The sequence below is a fragment of the Botrytis fragariae genome (genome assembly GCF_013461495.1).
Source record: "Botrytis fragariae strain BVB16 chromosome Unknown tig00000161, whole genome shotgun sequence".
NCBI lineage: Eukaryota > Fungi > Ascomycota > Leotiomycetes > Helotiales > Sclerotiniaceae > Botrytis > Botrytis fragariae.
In genome coordinates, this window is record NW_023500998.1 from 1,384,035 (window position 1) to 1,402,258 (window position 18,224).

Genomic DNA, 18,224 nt, shown 5'->3' on the forward strand with positions numbered 1-18,224 from the left:
CCTCCAATCCCCATCTATGCCGGTCCATGCTTTATTTACACATTATTCATTGTCCAGATCTGAAAGGAAAGCACCAGTTGTTCATGAGCAAGTGGTGGTACATTACCTGGCTACACTATTGTGGCTATTTTACTTCTCTGAAAAGACGTAAGTAGTGTATCATTTTACTTGAGAATAACTTTCTCGGGGTGTATACAGACTAGACATAATTGAATAGTTTCATCCACCTGTAGCCTCAATCGTTCTTTAATCTCAAATTGCATACTCTGGTTCGCATAGTATCCTACATTATTCCGCTATCTAATCTTATATGTGAACTCTGATTACTTCCTGCTTTTCAGTACCGTACCCTCCATCTCAATAACTGTTATTATTTCCATTCTTCTTTGAAGAGACAGCTTATCTTAATTTGATGCCATCAATTAAGCTGGGTTCACTCCATCATTGTCATCATGTATCTGGACTACTGTTGTTAAATCTTAATATCCATAGTATCAATTTACAGCTGGTGCCAAAAGAATGCTACCCTCTGGCATTAATTCAGAAGTAAGTAACCCTCTCCTTACAACCGCAACCTCGTCCTCTTTAACAAGTAAGACATCTCCTTTCTTGGTTACTTTCATAGTTAGAGAAGAGTCTTTTGTTGTATCTAGCCAATCGGCCGGGAGGAAGAAATGACGTGCAAAACGATTTGTTTTTACAGAACTCTTGTCGGTAGCACATACCCACTGACTGCCATGTAAGAAGATCAGACGTTCTGATTGTTCTGCACCTACACAAGTTGTACCGATCAGAACTTCAACATTCTTGCTTAATACACAGTAGGAAGGGGTTGGAACTGCAACTTTCGACTTGGGTGTGAAGTCAGAGGTGCTCCAGATCACTAACTTTGACTTTGAATTGCTTTGGTTCGGCTCGATGAATGTGGTGGCAAGTGCTGTACCGTCAAAGCAGGGAGTGATTGATTGAATTGACAGCCCGGGTATCAGTTTGTCGTACAAGTCGATCCCTTCAGCATCAGTAAGTCTTTCCAGAATCTCCCAATCATGAATGTGCGCCGTATGGCTGCTAACAAGAATAATTTGGTGAGGGTTATGGGGATGATTTGACCATCGATGCGGCTCTCTATCTTCATAGTGGTTGGTGGTTAAGCATTTGTTGTGGCCTGGTGAGATGGACCATAGCATGTCAATTTGAGTGGAACAAATGAGAATATGCTGGAGTCCCGGTTGGCAGACTAATTGACTCACCGCTACGTCCGCTCGGTAATCGAAAATATTCTCACCAGCTAATATTAGGCGATCCTCGCGTATCAATTTATGTATCATGATTCTGCTCGATGAATCGATACTTGTGAGGGTAAAGCTTTGATCCTCGAAATAGAGAACTTCGATTGAAACCCCGCGAGCATGAGTAAAAAGCTCCCCGGTCGACTGGCCAGATTCGACTGAATAAACATGGACAGAACCGTCCTCCTTCCCTACGAAAAAGGCCTCACCGTCGTTATCGCAAGCTAGTGATGTAACCGTAATTGACTTTTCAAAAGGTTCCAAATTGAGAGATTGTGGTATTTCGGGGTCCATCGCCAAGCTTGCATTCTCTTTTTGTAATGCAGGATACTCCGTTACTAGATCACTCAGATCCCAGACTCGACATCGTGATCCTCGGGTGTCTAATAAACGCAAACTATCCCTGCTAAATGCGAGGCTCTGGATTCCAGGCTCGACCGAATTGATACGATAAATTAATTGCAATGTCTCTAGATTGAAAAGCTGAATAGTTCCGGCTGGGTCAGCTGTAGCCAACATATAGCCATCTGCCGAACAGGCAAGAATATGTGCGAATGTCACAATCCGTTTTTTTATCTCGCTAACAGAAGTATCAAACAATACAAGCTCGCCATCGGTGTACGCGCATGCAAGTAAATGTGCGGTAGATCCGTTTCCAAATACTAAACATCGCACACCAGATGAGCCATAAGGCTTTCCTAGACTCTCAGCGCTGATGCCAGTCTCCCTACTATATAAAGCTACAAGTTCGTCATTGGCAAGACTCCATAACAAGATGTCCTGACCTTTGTATATAACTGCTAGAAGATTCGAATCGATGCCAAAAGCAGCAGTGGTGGGACGTCTGTATAGTCGAATTGTCATAGCTTCTAAGCCCTGTGTCCAATCAATAGCCTCTGGCGGACCTTCGTTTTCAAGATCCCAGATGAGCAAGCGGTGGTTTTTAAGCGCAGCTAAGAGATAACGATCTTGATCATCCAGAGCTATCGCCATACATTGTTGGGGGGTTTGAAAAACACTAAGCAGTCTTTTAGTTTTGAGGTCCCAAATGCAGATACGTTTCGAGCCTGCAGAAACAAGTATGTTCTTGACCTCGCCAAATATCAAGAGCCTTACAGGCTCGTCATGTTGTAGTTGCGTAATTCTTTGACAGGTCATTTGCTTGAAAAGAGATATCTTTCCGCTGAAACACCCAACTGCAAATTGGGTATTTGTACACGCCAGACTTGAATATTGCTCGGAGGCATCGACCACGGTAGCCAAACAATCATCCCACGTTTCAGCTCGTAATCCTCGAACATTGATGTTTCGAATTGAGGATCCAAATTGCTTTCTTAAAGCAGTTTCAGATGGGCAGAATGGGGGGATAAGATTGAATATAGAGTCGGGATATGCTTCAAGGGGCTTTCCAAACTGCATCACGAGCCGAACCAGATCAGTTCCCCAACAAGTCAGTAACTCTATATCCTTAGCATTTGTCAATGTCTGATCTGTATTATCCTGCAAGAAGGTACCAAGAGCCTTGCCTGTTTCGACTAATCGTTGTTGGTCAGAATGCTGTGCGATGTGCTTGATCCAGTGGAGAACGTTGGAGGATTTGAAGAATTTTGCTAGACAGAGCAAAACTTCTCGATCCATTGAGGAAACGTGAGCTATGTGTTCAGACAAAGATTCTGATGCATAAACCATGAGAGTGGGGCCTTCTTTAGACGTGTTGTTCCCGCTGGATCTGCGACGTCTTGTGCTTTTTACCATGTCGTTATTGAAAAAGTGTAGGATGGTCAACAATAATCGGCGATGGCCATCCTTCTCATTGACTGCGAACTCTGATTTTGTGTTGATATCGAGAAGAAACTGTCGTGCTGTAAGATGAGTCATTTGTATTTGCTCATTTGTGTCGATGTATATGAGTTGTCCACAATAAGATCGTATGGACTTTTCGAGACTATCTATTGATGTTTTGAGGTCTAGCTGAAGGGCTGCGTGAAGCTCAGGAATTTTCAGTGGACGAATAGAGCAGACTGTCCATATTATAATAGCTTTTGCAAGCTCTTTTCCGTACGCAGCTTTTGACATCGTGTTCAATATACGGGCATACAATTCATTCATATCCGTTGGGATTTCGTCCAGAATCTTTTGCTGATCTGTGGATGTGTATACGTTCCTAAGCTCTTGAACAACTATACTAACCCAAAGAAAACAACCATTTGACTTCTCGACTATCTGATAGGCAATAGACTGTTTGCCATCCTCACCCACCGCAGGAAGATCATCCACATTTGCCTCAACATACATCATTATATCTGACTTGCTATCTTCCTGGAGGATTCCTTCGGAGAGTACCCGGACTCTAGAGTCTCCCAGCTTTTGACGAGACTCAAATTTATTCCTTGAAGTTGTCAGAATATGTAGCGAGGAGACCTCAGCTGTTTTGATAAGCAACAAGATAATGTCTGCCTCATTCTGGCATTCATCTAGGGCATCAATGACCCAATAGTGAATTTGTTCACATTGAACCTTGAAAATTCCGTCCAAGAATAGTTTCCGCCAAAGGGCACGATAATCAGCCTTCAAATGATCGTCTTTCTCGAGAATTTCGAGGCATTTGTTCATGATTCCTTCATCAGAGTATGCCATCTGCCATGCCATTGATAAGAGAAAGGAAACGATATTCGATTTCTCTTTCGTATCGTGTCGAAAAAAATGGAAGCTGCATCGCTTACCAAGCGTTCTAAGAGTCGTGATAACTTTTCCGCTCAAGACTGTCTTGCCTGTAGCAGGCTTTGCGGTAATGGAGTATATTGGCGGATTATCATAGTGGATCCATTCCTGGAAGTTCTCCTTCCTGATCAACCACTCGACGGAGCCATCCATTCGATGACTATCGGCGCTCATGAAGTCGTCCTCAGGCCCCTCTGACACACTCAAAAGGGTATCGAGCAATTGTCGGCGTTCATTGTTTACTTTCTTTTTGGACGAGTTAAACCGATCACGTAAAATAGCCAAGGTTGAGACGAGGGCGTTTCTCACTGCCAGATAGTTAGGATCGTTTCGACTATCGTACTTACAGACATTCCGGTGATCAGCATATAAATAATCCCTTCGTTCATTTGCGTATCCCATTATTGCCAGGTCTCTCTCAACGACAAGACTCTTTTTTATCGCAAAACTAGTTGGAACTGTCTCATAGAACGAATACAGTAGAATATCCTGGCACAGGTCTGGGAATTCATCATTTATCGATCGAAGAGCTAACGAGTCTCGTGTTAGATCAGCCACAAATGGTCTATTTCCACCCACCAGGTGGAGAAGCTTTGAGAGTACTTGGGCTAGGTCTGAACCTCGGTGCGGTGTAGCCAGGAAGAGTGCACCTTGTATGCGTGTTGCTAGAGCTGCATATTTTGTGCTTTTTTTCGCGGAGATATATGCTTGCTTTATTACGAGACCACCCATACTATGGCCGACTAACACAATAGGAGCCTAATTCAAACTATGTAAACAAGATCCAAGGCAGACGATTCACAATACACAACGGCCAATTCTTTTACCCGAAAAGTGCGATTCAAGGATTTAAAGAATCCAGCCGCGAGTTTCAAAGAGAGAGAAGCTTGATATGAAATTGCTGCTATCACAAGAAAAGGGCATACCTTAGTATTCTGAGGGATGGTGGGGCAATCCAGTATACAGTTGAGCAAAGCGTTTGCGAAATCGTAGATGCTGAGGATACTCTTTTTCCCCCAATTTGAATCGTATCCAAAGCTATGGATCCTAACATCTTTGAAAGCTTCTTGGCCTGGTAGCCACTCCTTTGGCCAATACAATGATCGATCACCTGACTTCATCCACGTCTTTTGTGAGCCTCCCCCAAGACCATGTACGAAGATTAAATCAGCGTTCGCAAAACCGGTTGATGGGATCGATAGAGTATTTAATCCCAAGGGCCCTATCTCATCATCACTTGTGTTAGACTCGCCGCCTCCCGAGAGCCAGCTGCGGGTAGACAATAAAGAGCCACTGGAACTTGAGGTTGAGTTTGTAAGTCGTTGCTTGAGATCCATTTTCTTTGGCTCGTGCACGACCGGTAAATCTTTAGAATCAGGTGAACTAATAAGGGGCAAGAGCGCTAGCCTTAGGTTATAGGAAGAGACCCGCTTTCACGTCATGAACGGTAATATGAACAAACCATTGTCCTTTATATATCAAGGAGGGAGGTGCCAGATGGCTATGGGATATGAAAGCCTGGAAATTTCAAAAATTGTCCTCAAATAATTCAAAGAAGAGGTGCGGACAGTATTCACCGAGCAGCGTCCCATCAGGTTATCACTTGGCATTTGGGCGTATAAGCATCCCCACCATATACATATATCCCGTGAGGCGAATGTCAGCACTCTATTCTATTATCAATAGTTCATTATCAACAATCAACGCCAATCAAAACATGCCTCGTCATAAAATTGATGTATCATTCCATTGATGAGTGCGCCACCATAGTAGAATGTAACACAACTTCAATAAAAGGGCATTCGAGCGAATGCAGATTCCCGTGGGTTAGTGTGGTAAGAAGCCCCCTTCTCTACTCATCACAAGATAAGGAAGACACTTGGATCTTGAGCCTCAAAGTTAATAAACAGTGTTGTTGTCCTTTCCGTTTGTGGCCCTTAAAATCCTGTTTCCACTATTCATATCATACATTATTGACACCCCCTTCTAGGAGTTCCTCCTACGTAAACATGGCGACCCCTATGGAAGTTTTACACGTCATGACCCCAGCAGAATGGGGTAAGCCCATCGATGTCGACGAGAAATGGATCAGTTTCGTGGATGAAAATGTCAAGGCGAGTAAGTCTGGATCAACATGTTTTACGGGCAGCAGCTTTTGACAAGCTCAGAATTTCCACCGGGCACCGAGATTGAAAGCATCAGTCCTCATGGCGCCAGCTATTGGACCAGAACCGCTGAAGTTGCGACTATAATGCCAGATGGCACTTCAAGGTCTTACTTTCTCAAGGTGGCTTATCGTTCACACGATATTTCAACTCCAAGCTTATGTCATGCTAGGTTTCTCAAGGTGACAATGGAAGGGGCATGGTTCTTGGCGAGTTTGCCTCAATGACAGCCATTTATCAGGTTCTACCAAAATTTGTGCCCGAGCCAATTGGAAGCGGCACTTACGCCTCTGATCTAGACATTCACTTCTTTTGCTGTGAGCTGATTAATATGAGCGACGAAATTCCTGAAATTCAAGCTTTTACCTCAACGCTTGCAGAGCTACATTCCAAAGGCATTTCACCAAATGGCAAATACGGCTTTTTTGTCCCCACCTATAAAGGAACAATACCACAGTACACAGAGTGGCAAGAGACTTGGGAAGAAGCCTATTATCACTCCATGAAGTGGTTCATTCACGCTGAGGAAAAGTCCCAAGGAATTGATAAGGAAATGCAAGAACTTTGCCAAGGAATCCTCGAAAAAGTCATTCCACGTTTGTTGCGACCACTTGAGACTGGAGGCCGCCAGATACAGCCTTGTCTTATTCACGGTGATCTCTGGGCTGGGAATACTTCCTGGAATAATGATACTAACATGCCTATCATTTACGATTCAGCTGCTCTGTATGCCCACAACGAATGTAAGGCAGATGAGATATTCCCTACTTCTATTCATAGTGTATTCATTCAAGAGATAATTATGTAACCAATGATAATAATTATACTCAGTGGAAATGGCAGCTTGGAGACCCATACGACACTTAATTGGAAAGCAATACATGAAGGCATACTTCCATTATTTTCCAGTATCTGCTCCAGAGGAAGATCAAGACGACCGCAATATGCTCTACTATCTGTAAGAAGTTTTCTCAAACTGAAACCTCATCAACTGATGTCCTAGTAGTCGATGGGACCTCAAAAGCTCAGCCCTGTTTTCTGGGAATTTAAGGTACCGGAATATGTAAGTTTAGACGTTACTTGCTTGATTGCTCAATATTTGTTAACAACAAATCAGGGCGAAGGAAACTATGAGAACTTTGATCGCAAAGTTCCCTGGTGGCTACGAAGGTACGGTGAACCTTTTCCTCACATTGCACTTTTACAGCCTTAGATTTGCCCAGCCAAGTTGCTGTTCTCACATTCATTGCAACTTTCTCCATCCCAAGCAAATTATTGACTCGTGAGTTACGATAGAATGGGCTAGAGAGAGGGGAGAGGAGCCTGTGCATAGAACTATGGCCCCCACGATTATAGGATCAAACTTGTGAGAGAGCATGTCGTAGAAGAACAATCGACTATTCTGAAACTTGCGGCTTTCTCTCGACCAAACTTCTGACATATACGGAGAGGTTAAAAGTGTCTCTATCAATTTTAAAATGAAGTATCATGCTCTTCGTCCAGTAGTCAAATCTACCAAGCAAAATATGAACGTGAAAAGTGACACCAGTTTTTCGTAGCCTCATACCGTGATTCTCGAAGTAAAAGCTCTAGCAGTACCACAAGGGCTAGGGCTTGGCTCATTTCTTCGAACTCTCAGTGGCTAAAGTACTGAGGGGAAGTGAGAGATCTATGCAGCCAGCAGAAGTCGCAACGCCTAAATTGGTGAAATATTATTGTTACAGTGCAGCAAAAGACAGGGGGGGAAATAAGCCATGCTACAAGGACTTGCGATTCACGGCTACCATTTGGGATTGCTCCGTGTCGGCAAACAATAAAGCGACGATTGATTCTATCATTTTCATTCGATTACAGAATGCATTAATTAAACCGCTTTCCCCACGAATTTTGGCTTCTTATTTGTATCCAATACGTACCAAATTACCCAAAATAAAATCTACTTGGATATTCGACAACAATGTCAGACGCAAACGCAACTACGCCACGAGTCTTCATCGCTCGACACGGTAAGTTGACATTCGCACTTCCTTGGGAGAAATGGATAGTCAAATTCTGATATTCTCATTACATCCAAGGTGAAACAGAATGGACCATCAACGGCCGCTGCACTGGCAAGGCTGAAATTCCTCTCACCGCAAACGGAATTGCTCAAGTTCAAGGCACGGGCGAAGTCCTTGTAGGCGCTGGCAAACTCATTGACCCTTTCAAACTAACACATGTTTTCACTTCACCTCGCAAACGGGCTGTTGATACATTGTCGATGTTGCTCGGGCCTGCACATAAGGATCGACTTGATCAAGAGAACAAAATCACCACCACAGAGGACATCGCAGAGTGGGATTATGGAGATTATGAAGGCTTGAAACCAGATGAGATTAGAGAAAGCAGAGATAAGAGAGACCTACCAAAATGGGATATCTGGACACAAGGCTGTGAGGGCGGAGAGTGAGCAAAATCCATCGTGCGCATGTTGGTATGGTGATTGGCTTTCGCATAGAGATTAACATTTGGTGCTTGATCCAGATCGGCCGAAGAAGTACAGACACGTCTAGATAGACTCATCGAGCAGATTTATGAGTTGCAGAGCCCTCACGTAGATGGCAAAAGTGGCGAGCCTGCTGATGTTTTGATAGTAAGATTTGATGTCTCGTCGAACTTTTCTTTTGATGTGGCTAATTACGATTTTGATAGGTTGCTCACGGTCACATCTTGCGCGCGTTCACGAAGAGATGGCTTCGCTATGCTATGGACTTTCCATTCCAGATGATGATGGAGCCGGGCGCGATTGGTATTATGAGTTATGCACATCACAATATTAAGGAACCGGCTATTTTGGTTGGCATGGGATTCCCTTTGTCGAAGTAGTTTGATGTGATCAGAATGTTTTACAGGACAGGAGGGTGCGACTGATGAATATATGAATACAATGACTTAAGCTATTCCTTCCTATGAGATTTTACTGATTTTAAGTGTTATTCGGCAAAGATAGAGTGACATGACGTATGATGTTCCATGCACTGCATAGCGATACAAAGATTTGCAGCAAACTATAAGCCCCTTGTAAGGACTAGTTTGGACGTACAGATCCGATCAGATTCTATTGAATTATCCGCTCATTTTGACAATGGATTCCGGATTTCTGTTTGCACATCAAGTCACAGATTCTATTAAATAATTCTGCTTTCAGCATATTTAATATACAAAATTATATAAAAATAAAGAAAAGTAGTATTTTTCCTTTAAATTAAAGATCTATTTTAATCTACTTTTGGAAAGCCTAAAAGCCTTCAATTCAAAATATAAAAACAGAATCTATATTCAAAGAATAAAGTGAAAATCAGGAATCGATACTTTTCAAATGAAAATAAGTGTTACTGCGGAATCCGGTGTAATACAAAAAAGGAGATAATTCGACGGATCTTGATCGGAATTGATATGCAAACTAGCCCTAACCCAGTACTTTATTGTCTTTCAAATGGTATTGCTCTTGTATATCCAGCTTCACCTCCAGTCAAATACTAGGTATACAACAAGAAAGTCTTCACTCCACCTCCCTTTAGCCTCCATTGCATCAGTTTTATACACGTGCAACTAGAGGGTGTGGGAGTAACCTGATCTTCTTAGCAATCGAGTTTCATGCTTTACGGCCACAACCAACGAAACTGACTTCCTTGTTATGAAGTCTACTTCAAGTATTCAGACAACGGTTTACCTGAACAATTTACTAGATTCGAGGAATTGATTTATCTGCAGGTGAGATTACATGATATCCACATACGAACTATTTTAAGTGTGATCTTACCAAGTGATGTGAGTGAGTGATATGTTCAATTGTTTGGAAACCTTCAAGAATTCCGAGAGATCATGTTAGCAAACAAACTTATTTAAGGTTCATTATATTCACTGTTTTAGAGCTTGTCTCATGAGATATTCTTCATTTTCTCTCACGATTCCTCTCTCCTTTTCCCCATGGTATGTGCTACTACCGTATACATTGTCTTAAAGCCTACCTCATCCAATTGGAAATCCCCAAAATTTCGATTTACTTTCTCTCTCCTTGCCATTCCTCCTTATCTCTGCCACTCCTCCTTTTATTTGATAGAGAGAGGGGGAAGCATTCCATCCTCCCCCTTAGAATCAGAGGGGGCCCCAAAATCTTTTTACAGTGCTAACATAATATATAGGTCATATAACCATACTGGTAGAACTAGTAAGAACCTTGAGGCATGCAGCGTCTTTCGCAAAACGCTCAGCAACATTTTTGAACCAACGAGGCCGCTAGAACTCTTCGAAATCAAGTGTAGGGACTCAGGAGATGGGCTGTACTACAAACTCGATAAACCACAGACTTCTGTATTCTTTCAATAAGGGAGCGAGGTGGACCTCAATCTTGGAGATCTGAAGAAAGGCCCACACGGGCCTGGATGCCTGCGTCAGAGATCCCTTCATCTTTAAATCAAATGGAGGATCTTTTTATAAGATCAGAATCGAGGTATTCCGTCGCCCATCACTTTTGAACCAATAAAGATCAAGCTTACGGTCAGTCAATAACTAACAAAGCCGAACTTAATTTCGATAAAGCGATATGTTTTGGCAGTAAAGAGTTAAGCAGAGATGAATAGTATTCACTAATGTATGCTACACTAAAGCATTATCTCCCCCAAGGCCATAGACCGAGACTGCAGTTAATCTTTCCTTTGAAACCCATCGCCGATGCCAAGATGTGCTTTTCTCCTTCCTTCTTCATGTCAATTTAGCTCGAGCCTGCAAAACCCACATCTCAATTCCGTAATGCTATCCATCGCTTCAACTCCAAATATCATGCTATTTCAACTCAATCACATCCACTAACGTTCCTTCAACGAATCCTCATCACTAACCCTCCCCAGCTATCCCCTCACTTTTTCTCCCCACCACCCTCGTAACTATATCCCAAGGCCTCTGCTCCAGCATCATTGTCCCAATCCTCCTTCTTCAATCCCTCTTCCACATGTAATCTCTTGAGATCCTGATGATTCCAACTCTGACGTCTGTCAAGATTGGGCTTCCAGGTCTCGACTGAAGATGGCAGGGCTTCGCCGCCAGAATTGCGACGCCCGTCAGGGATGGACACTTCGATGATCTCGGCGAGGTGAGAGGCTGTAGAGTCGGAGGTGGGTTTGGAATGGTGGGGGAGGGAAGCTTCGTCGCTGTGATTGGACTTGGATTGCTGAGATGCGATTGATGTCATCTTGGTTTGTTTGAGGTTGGCTTTGAGGTAGAAGGTGTGGAAGCTATTGAACGGGTCAATAGCTGGGCAGAGTGTAGATTCGTTTGGAGTTTTTCGATTGAGAGACTGATCAATGGGTATATAGTTCAAGGAGGAGATGGCTTCGTTCACTATCGATTGATTGCAAAAGGGCGATTGAAGCTGTGCAAATGGCAGGATAGCTTTATTCGTGATGTTTTGATTTTTCGAATGACGTCAATGGTTGCAGAAGCTATGCTATCAAAACACGGAAACTGCGATGAGCTTTTGAGCTTTCTATTATTCGTGCTTGTAATTGTAAAGGTGTTGAATGGTGAATAGGAAAGTAGAAATCAATCATCAGTTATTCAGCCGAATATAAATACCCCGAAGAAATCATTCGACCGAGGATTTCAAATCACGAGAGGTCAGTTAGCATACCGTCATCTAGCATCCCACCACCGATCATGCCATCAATTAGCATGCCACCAGTTAGCATACCCGTCTCCTATTCACCTAGAGACATCCAATCAGGAAGCCAGTAAACAAGTCAATATCGATACAACCTCACAAAGCAAGAACGATGATAAATGGTAATGACGATCTCCAGTCCTCAACAGCCAAATAAGCTTCCTACTGATGATCTTACCCCTCTTCCCCAACCTATTCTTCAAATCCAATCAATGTTCGTTCAATCACCAAGAAAGAAATCCTTCGACCTGATGGGGAAACGGACTTCCCTCATACATTGACGCATAAGTGGTATGACACGTTTTCTTTCATACATGTCCCTTTCTCAAAACATGTGTTTCCAGAAAACAAGCTTCACATCTATCCACGTCAGGATTGTCTCGAGATTGAATCGAAGTCCGGGTTCAATTGGAGGCACGTGTACTAGCGCAATGCGGGGTCGCTTAACCTTAATTACGGGGATCTAATCGATAACACTTTTATTTTCTTATCGCCACTTTAAACCACTCACTGCCCAGTGCACCCAACAACAACAACAACCTTGCGACTTCCTCAATATTTATGTTTGTTTTCCCTCTCATTCATTGTCGCAAACCATATCGTTACATCAATATCTTCATACTTCTCTATGTCTTATCAGACATCGATATTTTAGTACTCAATCTACTTGCGCCATTCACTTGCAACAACGGAACGGATTTCATAAATGCTTTTTTGATGTTTTTAATACATAATAACCTCGTCTGAAGCTCTTCAAAGTTACTCTTACCTCTCGATGCGCTGACTGTACAAGACCGTCTCGAGAGATATGCAACCAGCAGAGTACAAACGCGAAATGATTAACTGACGCCTCGCTATGCAAATAAAAGGGTATGGGGACCGGAACATCGCCTGATATCTATCATCCATCCATCATCGTATACAAACAGTTTTTTTTTTCATTATGCAATCCAACCATACCGGGACACGATCATCATGAATGTCGTTTATATTACAGTTTGCGAATCGATGTGAAGTGTGAAGCATTTACATCTCATGACAATTCGATTCTTTCCTTGAGCGAAACCTCAAGTCGTCGTACTTAAGCACATCTATGGAGTTCTTGGACGCTTCCAATAATATTGCTGCAGAGATGTTAGATAAGAAAAATCAATCAATTAATGGGTAAGTATTACCTTGTGCTGCTTTCGACAATTTCTCAGACTAGGTTTCCTTAGTCCTTCTTGGACTGTCTCCTTTCTTGACTGGTCGGTATCTTCGTCTGGGATATAGTAATATTCACTCTCAAGTGGCTTTCCCGCAGCGTCCTTGCCCTCTCGGTGGATTTCGCCGATGAACGATGTTCTGTTCAACATCTTTCGGAGATCGTCCTTTGTGAGGCCCTTGTTCTCCTTCTTTGAAGGACTAATACCTCTGAGATTGGATGGAAGGTTTCTGAGGATAGTTGACAATGGCATGGATTGAAGACGAGAATAGGCAAGTTGATTGGCTACATGGTTAATGACAGGAGTGATAGCACCTTCATCAGTGGATGTAGAGCTCGATCGTTTTTCAATAGATGTCTTAGATTTGTGCTCATCACGACCACGAGCTTCTGGGGTATGTCCAGCTGTGAACTCTGCCATTCTCGAGGATAAATCTGCACCAAATGGACCGAAGGAGTGAACAATGGGATCATTTTCTTCATCAGGGTCTTCGTCTGGCTCACTCAAATCACTCTCTTGACTAGCTGGGAATGATGCACTGAATGATGTTGCAGCGACTGTTGGTGAGTATACTGGCTCGGGATCTTTAGACTCAATTGCTGGAGCTGGCTCTAATTTGTCTTCATATACTTGGATGAAGGTCTTTTCTGCATCATCAGCAAAGAGGTTGGCCAAATTGGCAGAGGAAAGGGTTTGGCGAGCAGGTGTTGGTGATACTGGTGACGAATGACGTTCAACACGACGGATTGGACTTGAATGAATAATGTCACCCTGAGCAGTAACGGCAGTAACTTTACCCCTAGGAGAACTATCTTCACTCCACGAAGGAACTTCTGTTGGAGCAGCAGAGTCAAGATTATCACCTTGTGGCCAAGCAACCAGAACCCTTGCATCCTGAACATCCAACATAATTTCAGCATTTTCCGTTTCCGAGGTGAAACTATCTCCCTTTGCCAATTCCCATGTTCGACCTTGACAATGTAACTTTACTCCATTCCATCCGCAACAGATAATCTCAATCTTATTCGACTCGAGAGGAACCGTAGCAGCAATATATCTAGCTTTGATATGGACACGAGAGATGAGACGATTGGCGGACAATTGATAGTGGGAAGAATTGCTTGATCTACCCATGAGAAGGAAGCCTCCATCTTCAGGTAGAGTGATTGTTGGCACAGCTGAAAGGGGAGCCCTCTCAACAGAGGATCGACTTCGATGGAGACCAGCCCGAGCGTGTACCCCTGGAGGAGGAGAGGATGAAAGAATACCAGTCGTAGAAGTAGGAATTGGTGTTGGATACTTAGTGTAAGCTGATTCGAATGCAGATGGTGATGTACGAATTCTCTTGGTGTTACGTCCTGGCAGACTTGGAGAGGAAGAAGGAAGTGGCTCAAAGGGTGGAAGTAAGGTTGGTGCTGGCCGTTTTGTACCCGTCAGGGCTGGCAACGTAGGTTGAGCGTTAGCCTTACTTGGTGAAGAGTCCATCATGACAAATATCCTTTGATCACGAATGATGAAAGGTAAGAGTAATTTTCTTCCAGGTGGATATCTCAGACCGCGACCTAAACGCGGTGGGCGAGTTGAGATTCTAACGCGAGGCTCATAAGATTTTGAGAGATGCCGAGGACGGTAAAGAAGATTTTGGAAGAAGTATTTGGTAAGACAGAACTAGAAGAATTGAAAATGTACGAAATAGAATGGAAAGGTTGTAGAAAGACGAGACTTAGTTTTGTATGGGCCTCCGACCAGGTCTCTGATTGAGAGATGGAGGATCGGGAAAGTTGAAGAGGAGGTTAAGAAAGTTCCCAGACCCATCGGTACCCAGACGCGACCCGCGTTGGAGTCTAAAAATGTTCATTGGCCGCTTTAAAAGATTATGAATTCTGCTATTTCTACGACCTGCATTGAACTGCACATGCACTTTTCACATGGAGATATAACACAACTCTGGATTGAGAAAATGATGGTGAATTTATATAATGAGTGTTTGCATTTTTTCAATGTGTCATTCACTTGAGTAAATATGGTTTCAAAATGACTTAAATGACTTGGATGACTTTCGATTCAGTCAATTGGAAAGTATAGATAGTACTGGGACTGGTACATAGACATTCCACCTTCATAACTATTTGCTAGGTAGTACTCTAGTGCTCTAGTTCTCTATTCTAGTTCTCTACCACGTCTACCTAGTATAAGTCAAGTAGTAACTTTTACCAAAGCTCATTTTTATATCTCACTATAATATAATTCACGTCTAATACTATATATACATAAAACTCAAAACCTTCCAATACTCTCACGCCTATTTCACACACAAATTTATACATACACCAGGTACTTATATTTATACCAGATTTTACACAGTCTATCCAGTAATATTCTTTCATCACTTTTTCATACTTTGCGCTCTTCCCGTCTCTCATCCATCCATCCATCCATTCATTCATTCCAGTTCTCGTCACCAACCGCGAGTTTCCAAGGCCCAGTCAGCAAATTTTCATATCTCATCCCATCCCATCCCATCCCATCTAGCCATTTATCACACGCATCCCATACCCATCCATACCTTACCACTCCACCACACGCGACACAAAACCCAGTTCCAACTTCCACTTCCAGCCTCCTTTGAATATCTACTTTCGTTTCGTGCTCGTGTAATCGTGCGTGCGTGCTTTTTTATACCTTGTGCTTGGTGCGTTCCCAACGCGAGGTGCAAGATTTTCTCACGCGCTGATTGACTGAAAATACTTTTGGGATAGGGTTATGGATGGATGGATGGATGGATGGATGGATGTACTGAGTAATAAGGTATGGAGGATAATTTATGTTATATTATGTCAGATTATATATATATATATACATATACATATATACACCGTACTAGGCAGGTCAATGAACGTGTTTCCGAGATTTGAATCAGAGCAAGGTAGTTGATGCAAATTGGGGTAGACAAGATATGTAAGGACACCTCTCTTTCTGATGACTGCAGATTTCACATGTACTCAATTACTACCTACATACAAATCACTTGACACATGCATTTGAATCATTTGGATGGAGACCGCTGCGTAGGTACCAATTGAGACAATTCAAAGATTGAGGTGAGTGAAGTCGGTGTGAGTTTTTATTCTGGGCGGAGGATCATATGAATGGACAGCGGGAATTCCTCAGCTGCATATCTACTCGGGGTTTTGACAAGTTGATGTGTCTGAGATTGAATACATTTGTCATAGATCAAACTAGATTTGCTCAAATGAGACCGTACTAGGGAGGAATGAATCTATTCATATCATTCTCATAATTATTTGTCTATAGCAGCTTCATTCATAATTCCTTATCGTAAATTGTAGCCTTGCATCGACATATTTAAGCCTTGCGATAAGATACGGCAGACGAGAAAAAGCACAAACGCAATTCCAAAGCCTTGTCGGAGAAGTCGCAAAGAAAATTCCGACGCCAAAGAAATTTATCAAAATCAAATCGCAAAAAATCTTATCGTGAGAAGCTTGCGAGATTTGTACAATAATTTTTTTTATCAACTCCAAGAAAGATTTGACATTTGCGTTTTCTGTCAGTTCTTATAATCAGGAAATTGCCAATTGAAAAAGAATCTATCATTCAATCCCAAAGTTCTTCATAATGGCACCTAAATCTACTACCTTGACCACAAAGGTTGAGAGTGGTTCTCCATATCAACTTAATCATGATCAGGTACATTTTGAATTTTCACTCCCAATCCAATTGATATATACTCACACATTATAACAGGTATTGAAAGCATCCACTGCACTCCTCAAACACATCTCTACCAGCGAGGCCGAAAAAGCCAAAAAGGGAGGGCTCAGAATCTCCTCGCCGAGAACGACGACGACGACGCAGAATCCACACCCATCTGGCTCACCCTCACCACCAAGAAACACATCAGCGACAAAACCAAGCTCAAGCCGCCAAAGTAACCGTCCCCCACTCCCTCAACACCTCGACCACCACGACCATCTGTCTGATCGTCGCCGACCCCCAACGCACCTACAAAGATATCGTTGCGTCCGCCGCCTTCCCCGCCGAACTCTCCAAGCGCATCACCAAAGTCGTCGGCGTCGACAAACTCAAGAAGAAATACAAGCAATACGAAGCCCAGCGCAAACTCTTCGCCGAGCACGACATCTTCCTCGCCGACGACCGAGTCATCACCCTCTTGCCCAAATTGCTCGGAAAATCCTTCTACAAATCTACCACTAAACGTCCCATTCCCGTAGCCATCCAAGCCGAACGTCCCAAGACCGACGGCAAGAGAATCGCACGCGCCAAGGGCGAAGATGCACCTAAATCCGCTGAACCCAAGAAAATCGCAGCGGAGATCGAGAAGGCTATTTCGAGCGCATTGGTTACGTTGAGCAGCTCGACAAACTCGGCTATCCGCATCGGATACGCGAGCTGGGATGCGGCGAAGCTGGCGGAGAACTTGGAGGTGGTGGTCGATACGGTGATTGAGAAGTATGTTCCCAAGAAGTGGAGAGGCGTGCGTGCAATCCACGTCAAGGGCCCAGAGACCATGGCGCTTCCCATCTGGTTGGCGGATGAATTGTGGGTGGAGGAGGAAGATGTGTTGGATGAGAGCGTGGTGAAGGAGATTGAAGAGAGGGTTTCAGAGAAGAAGAATAAGAAGAGGAAGACTAGGGGCATGGACGCTAGCGAGATTGAAGGAGGAGAGGAGAAGAAACAAAAATTGTTGGAGAGCAATGATGATAAGTTGGACCAGGAGATCGCGCTACGAAAGGAAATGTTGAAGAAGCAGAAGGAGGATGCGGCGAAGGAATTGGATGCCGTTCCCGTCGTGGTGAAGAAGACTAAGAAGACTAAAAAGGTCGCTGCTTAGCTTAACTTCACACTCAACTTCTGTTCTGTTCTGGTCAAAAATTCTAGTTCTCGTTTCTCGTTTTCAGGCTCGAGAACGGAGGAAAAGAAAATGGGTTTATAAAATGGCGTTGGCGGCGCAAATGTATGTTTGTTAGTAGATTAAACTTATCGTAATGAAAGGAAATCTTGTAATGGATTGCATGTTGGGTATTTGATTGCATTTTCTGAATGGTTGTGAGGTTTTAGTGATCGCCAGGGGAGAGGAGGAAATGTATAATGCTGTACGCGA

At 43.2% G+C, this 18,224-nt stretch overlaps 5 protein-coding genes across 5 annotated transcripts; 2 read left to right on the top strand and 3 right to left on the bottom strand.

Annotated features, from left to right (window-relative positions):
• Window positions 1-494: 494 nt before the first annotated feature.
• Bfra_009602 (putative nacht and wd domain-containing protein) lies at window positions 495-5,347 on the bottom strand (the record flags this gene model as incomplete). Its single annotated transcript, XM_037339943.1, has 2 exons — window positions 495-4,769; window positions 4,937-5,347. The coding sequence occupies 2 exons, from the start codon at window positions 5,345-5,347 to the stop codon at window positions 495-497; spliced, it is 4,686 nt and encodes a 1,561-aa protein (XP_037189993.1).
• A 672-nt stretch (window positions 5,348-6,019) lies between these two features.
• Bfra_009603 (putative phosphoglycerate mutase protein) lies at window positions 6,020-9,040 on the top strand (the record flags this gene model as incomplete). The annotated part of the gene is made up of 11 exons (XM_037339944.1): window positions 6,020-6,128; window positions 6,179-6,297; window positions 6,348-6,918; window positions 7,007-7,133; window positions 7,182-7,238; window positions 7,293-7,345; window positions 7,389-7,457; window positions 8,140-8,181; window positions 8,251-8,620; window positions 8,699-8,807; window positions 8,867-9,040. The coding sequence occupies 11 exons, from the start codon at window positions 6,020-6,022 to the stop codon at window positions 9,038-9,040; spliced, it is 1,800 nt and encodes a 599-aa protein (XP_037189994.1).
• A 2,032-nt stretch (window positions 9,041-11,072) lies between these two features.
• Bfra_009604 (uncharacterized protein) lies at window positions 11,073-11,405 on the bottom strand (the record flags this gene model as incomplete). The annotated part of the gene is made up of 1 exon (XM_037339945.1): window positions 11,073-11,405. One exon carries the CDS (start codon window positions 11,403-11,405, stop codon window positions 11,073-11,075), a length of 333 nt encoding a protein of 110 aa, XP_037189995.1.
• A 1,559-nt stretch (window positions 11,406-12,964) lies between these two features.
• On the bottom strand, window positions 12,965-14,563 carry Bfra_009605 (putative transcription factor tos4 protein; the record flags this gene model as incomplete). The annotated part of the gene is made up of 2 exons (XM_037339946.1): window positions 12,965-12,997; window positions 13,049-14,563. The coding sequence occupies 2 exons, from the start codon at window positions 14,561-14,563 to the stop codon at window positions 12,965-12,967; spliced, it is 1,548 nt and encodes a 515-aa protein (XP_037189996.1).
• A 2,154-nt stretch (window positions 14,564-16,717) lies between these two features.
• Window positions 16,718-17,954, top strand: Bfra_009606 (putative electron transfer flavoprotein alpha-subunit protein; the record flags this gene model as incomplete). The annotated part of the gene is made up of 2 exons (XM_037339947.1): window positions 16,718-16,760; window positions 17,032-17,954. The coding sequence occupies 2 exons, from the start codon at window positions 16,718-16,720 to the stop codon at window positions 17,952-17,954; spliced, it is 966 nt and encodes a 321-aa protein (XP_037189997.1).
• Window positions 17,955-18,224: the final 270 nt, after the last annotated feature.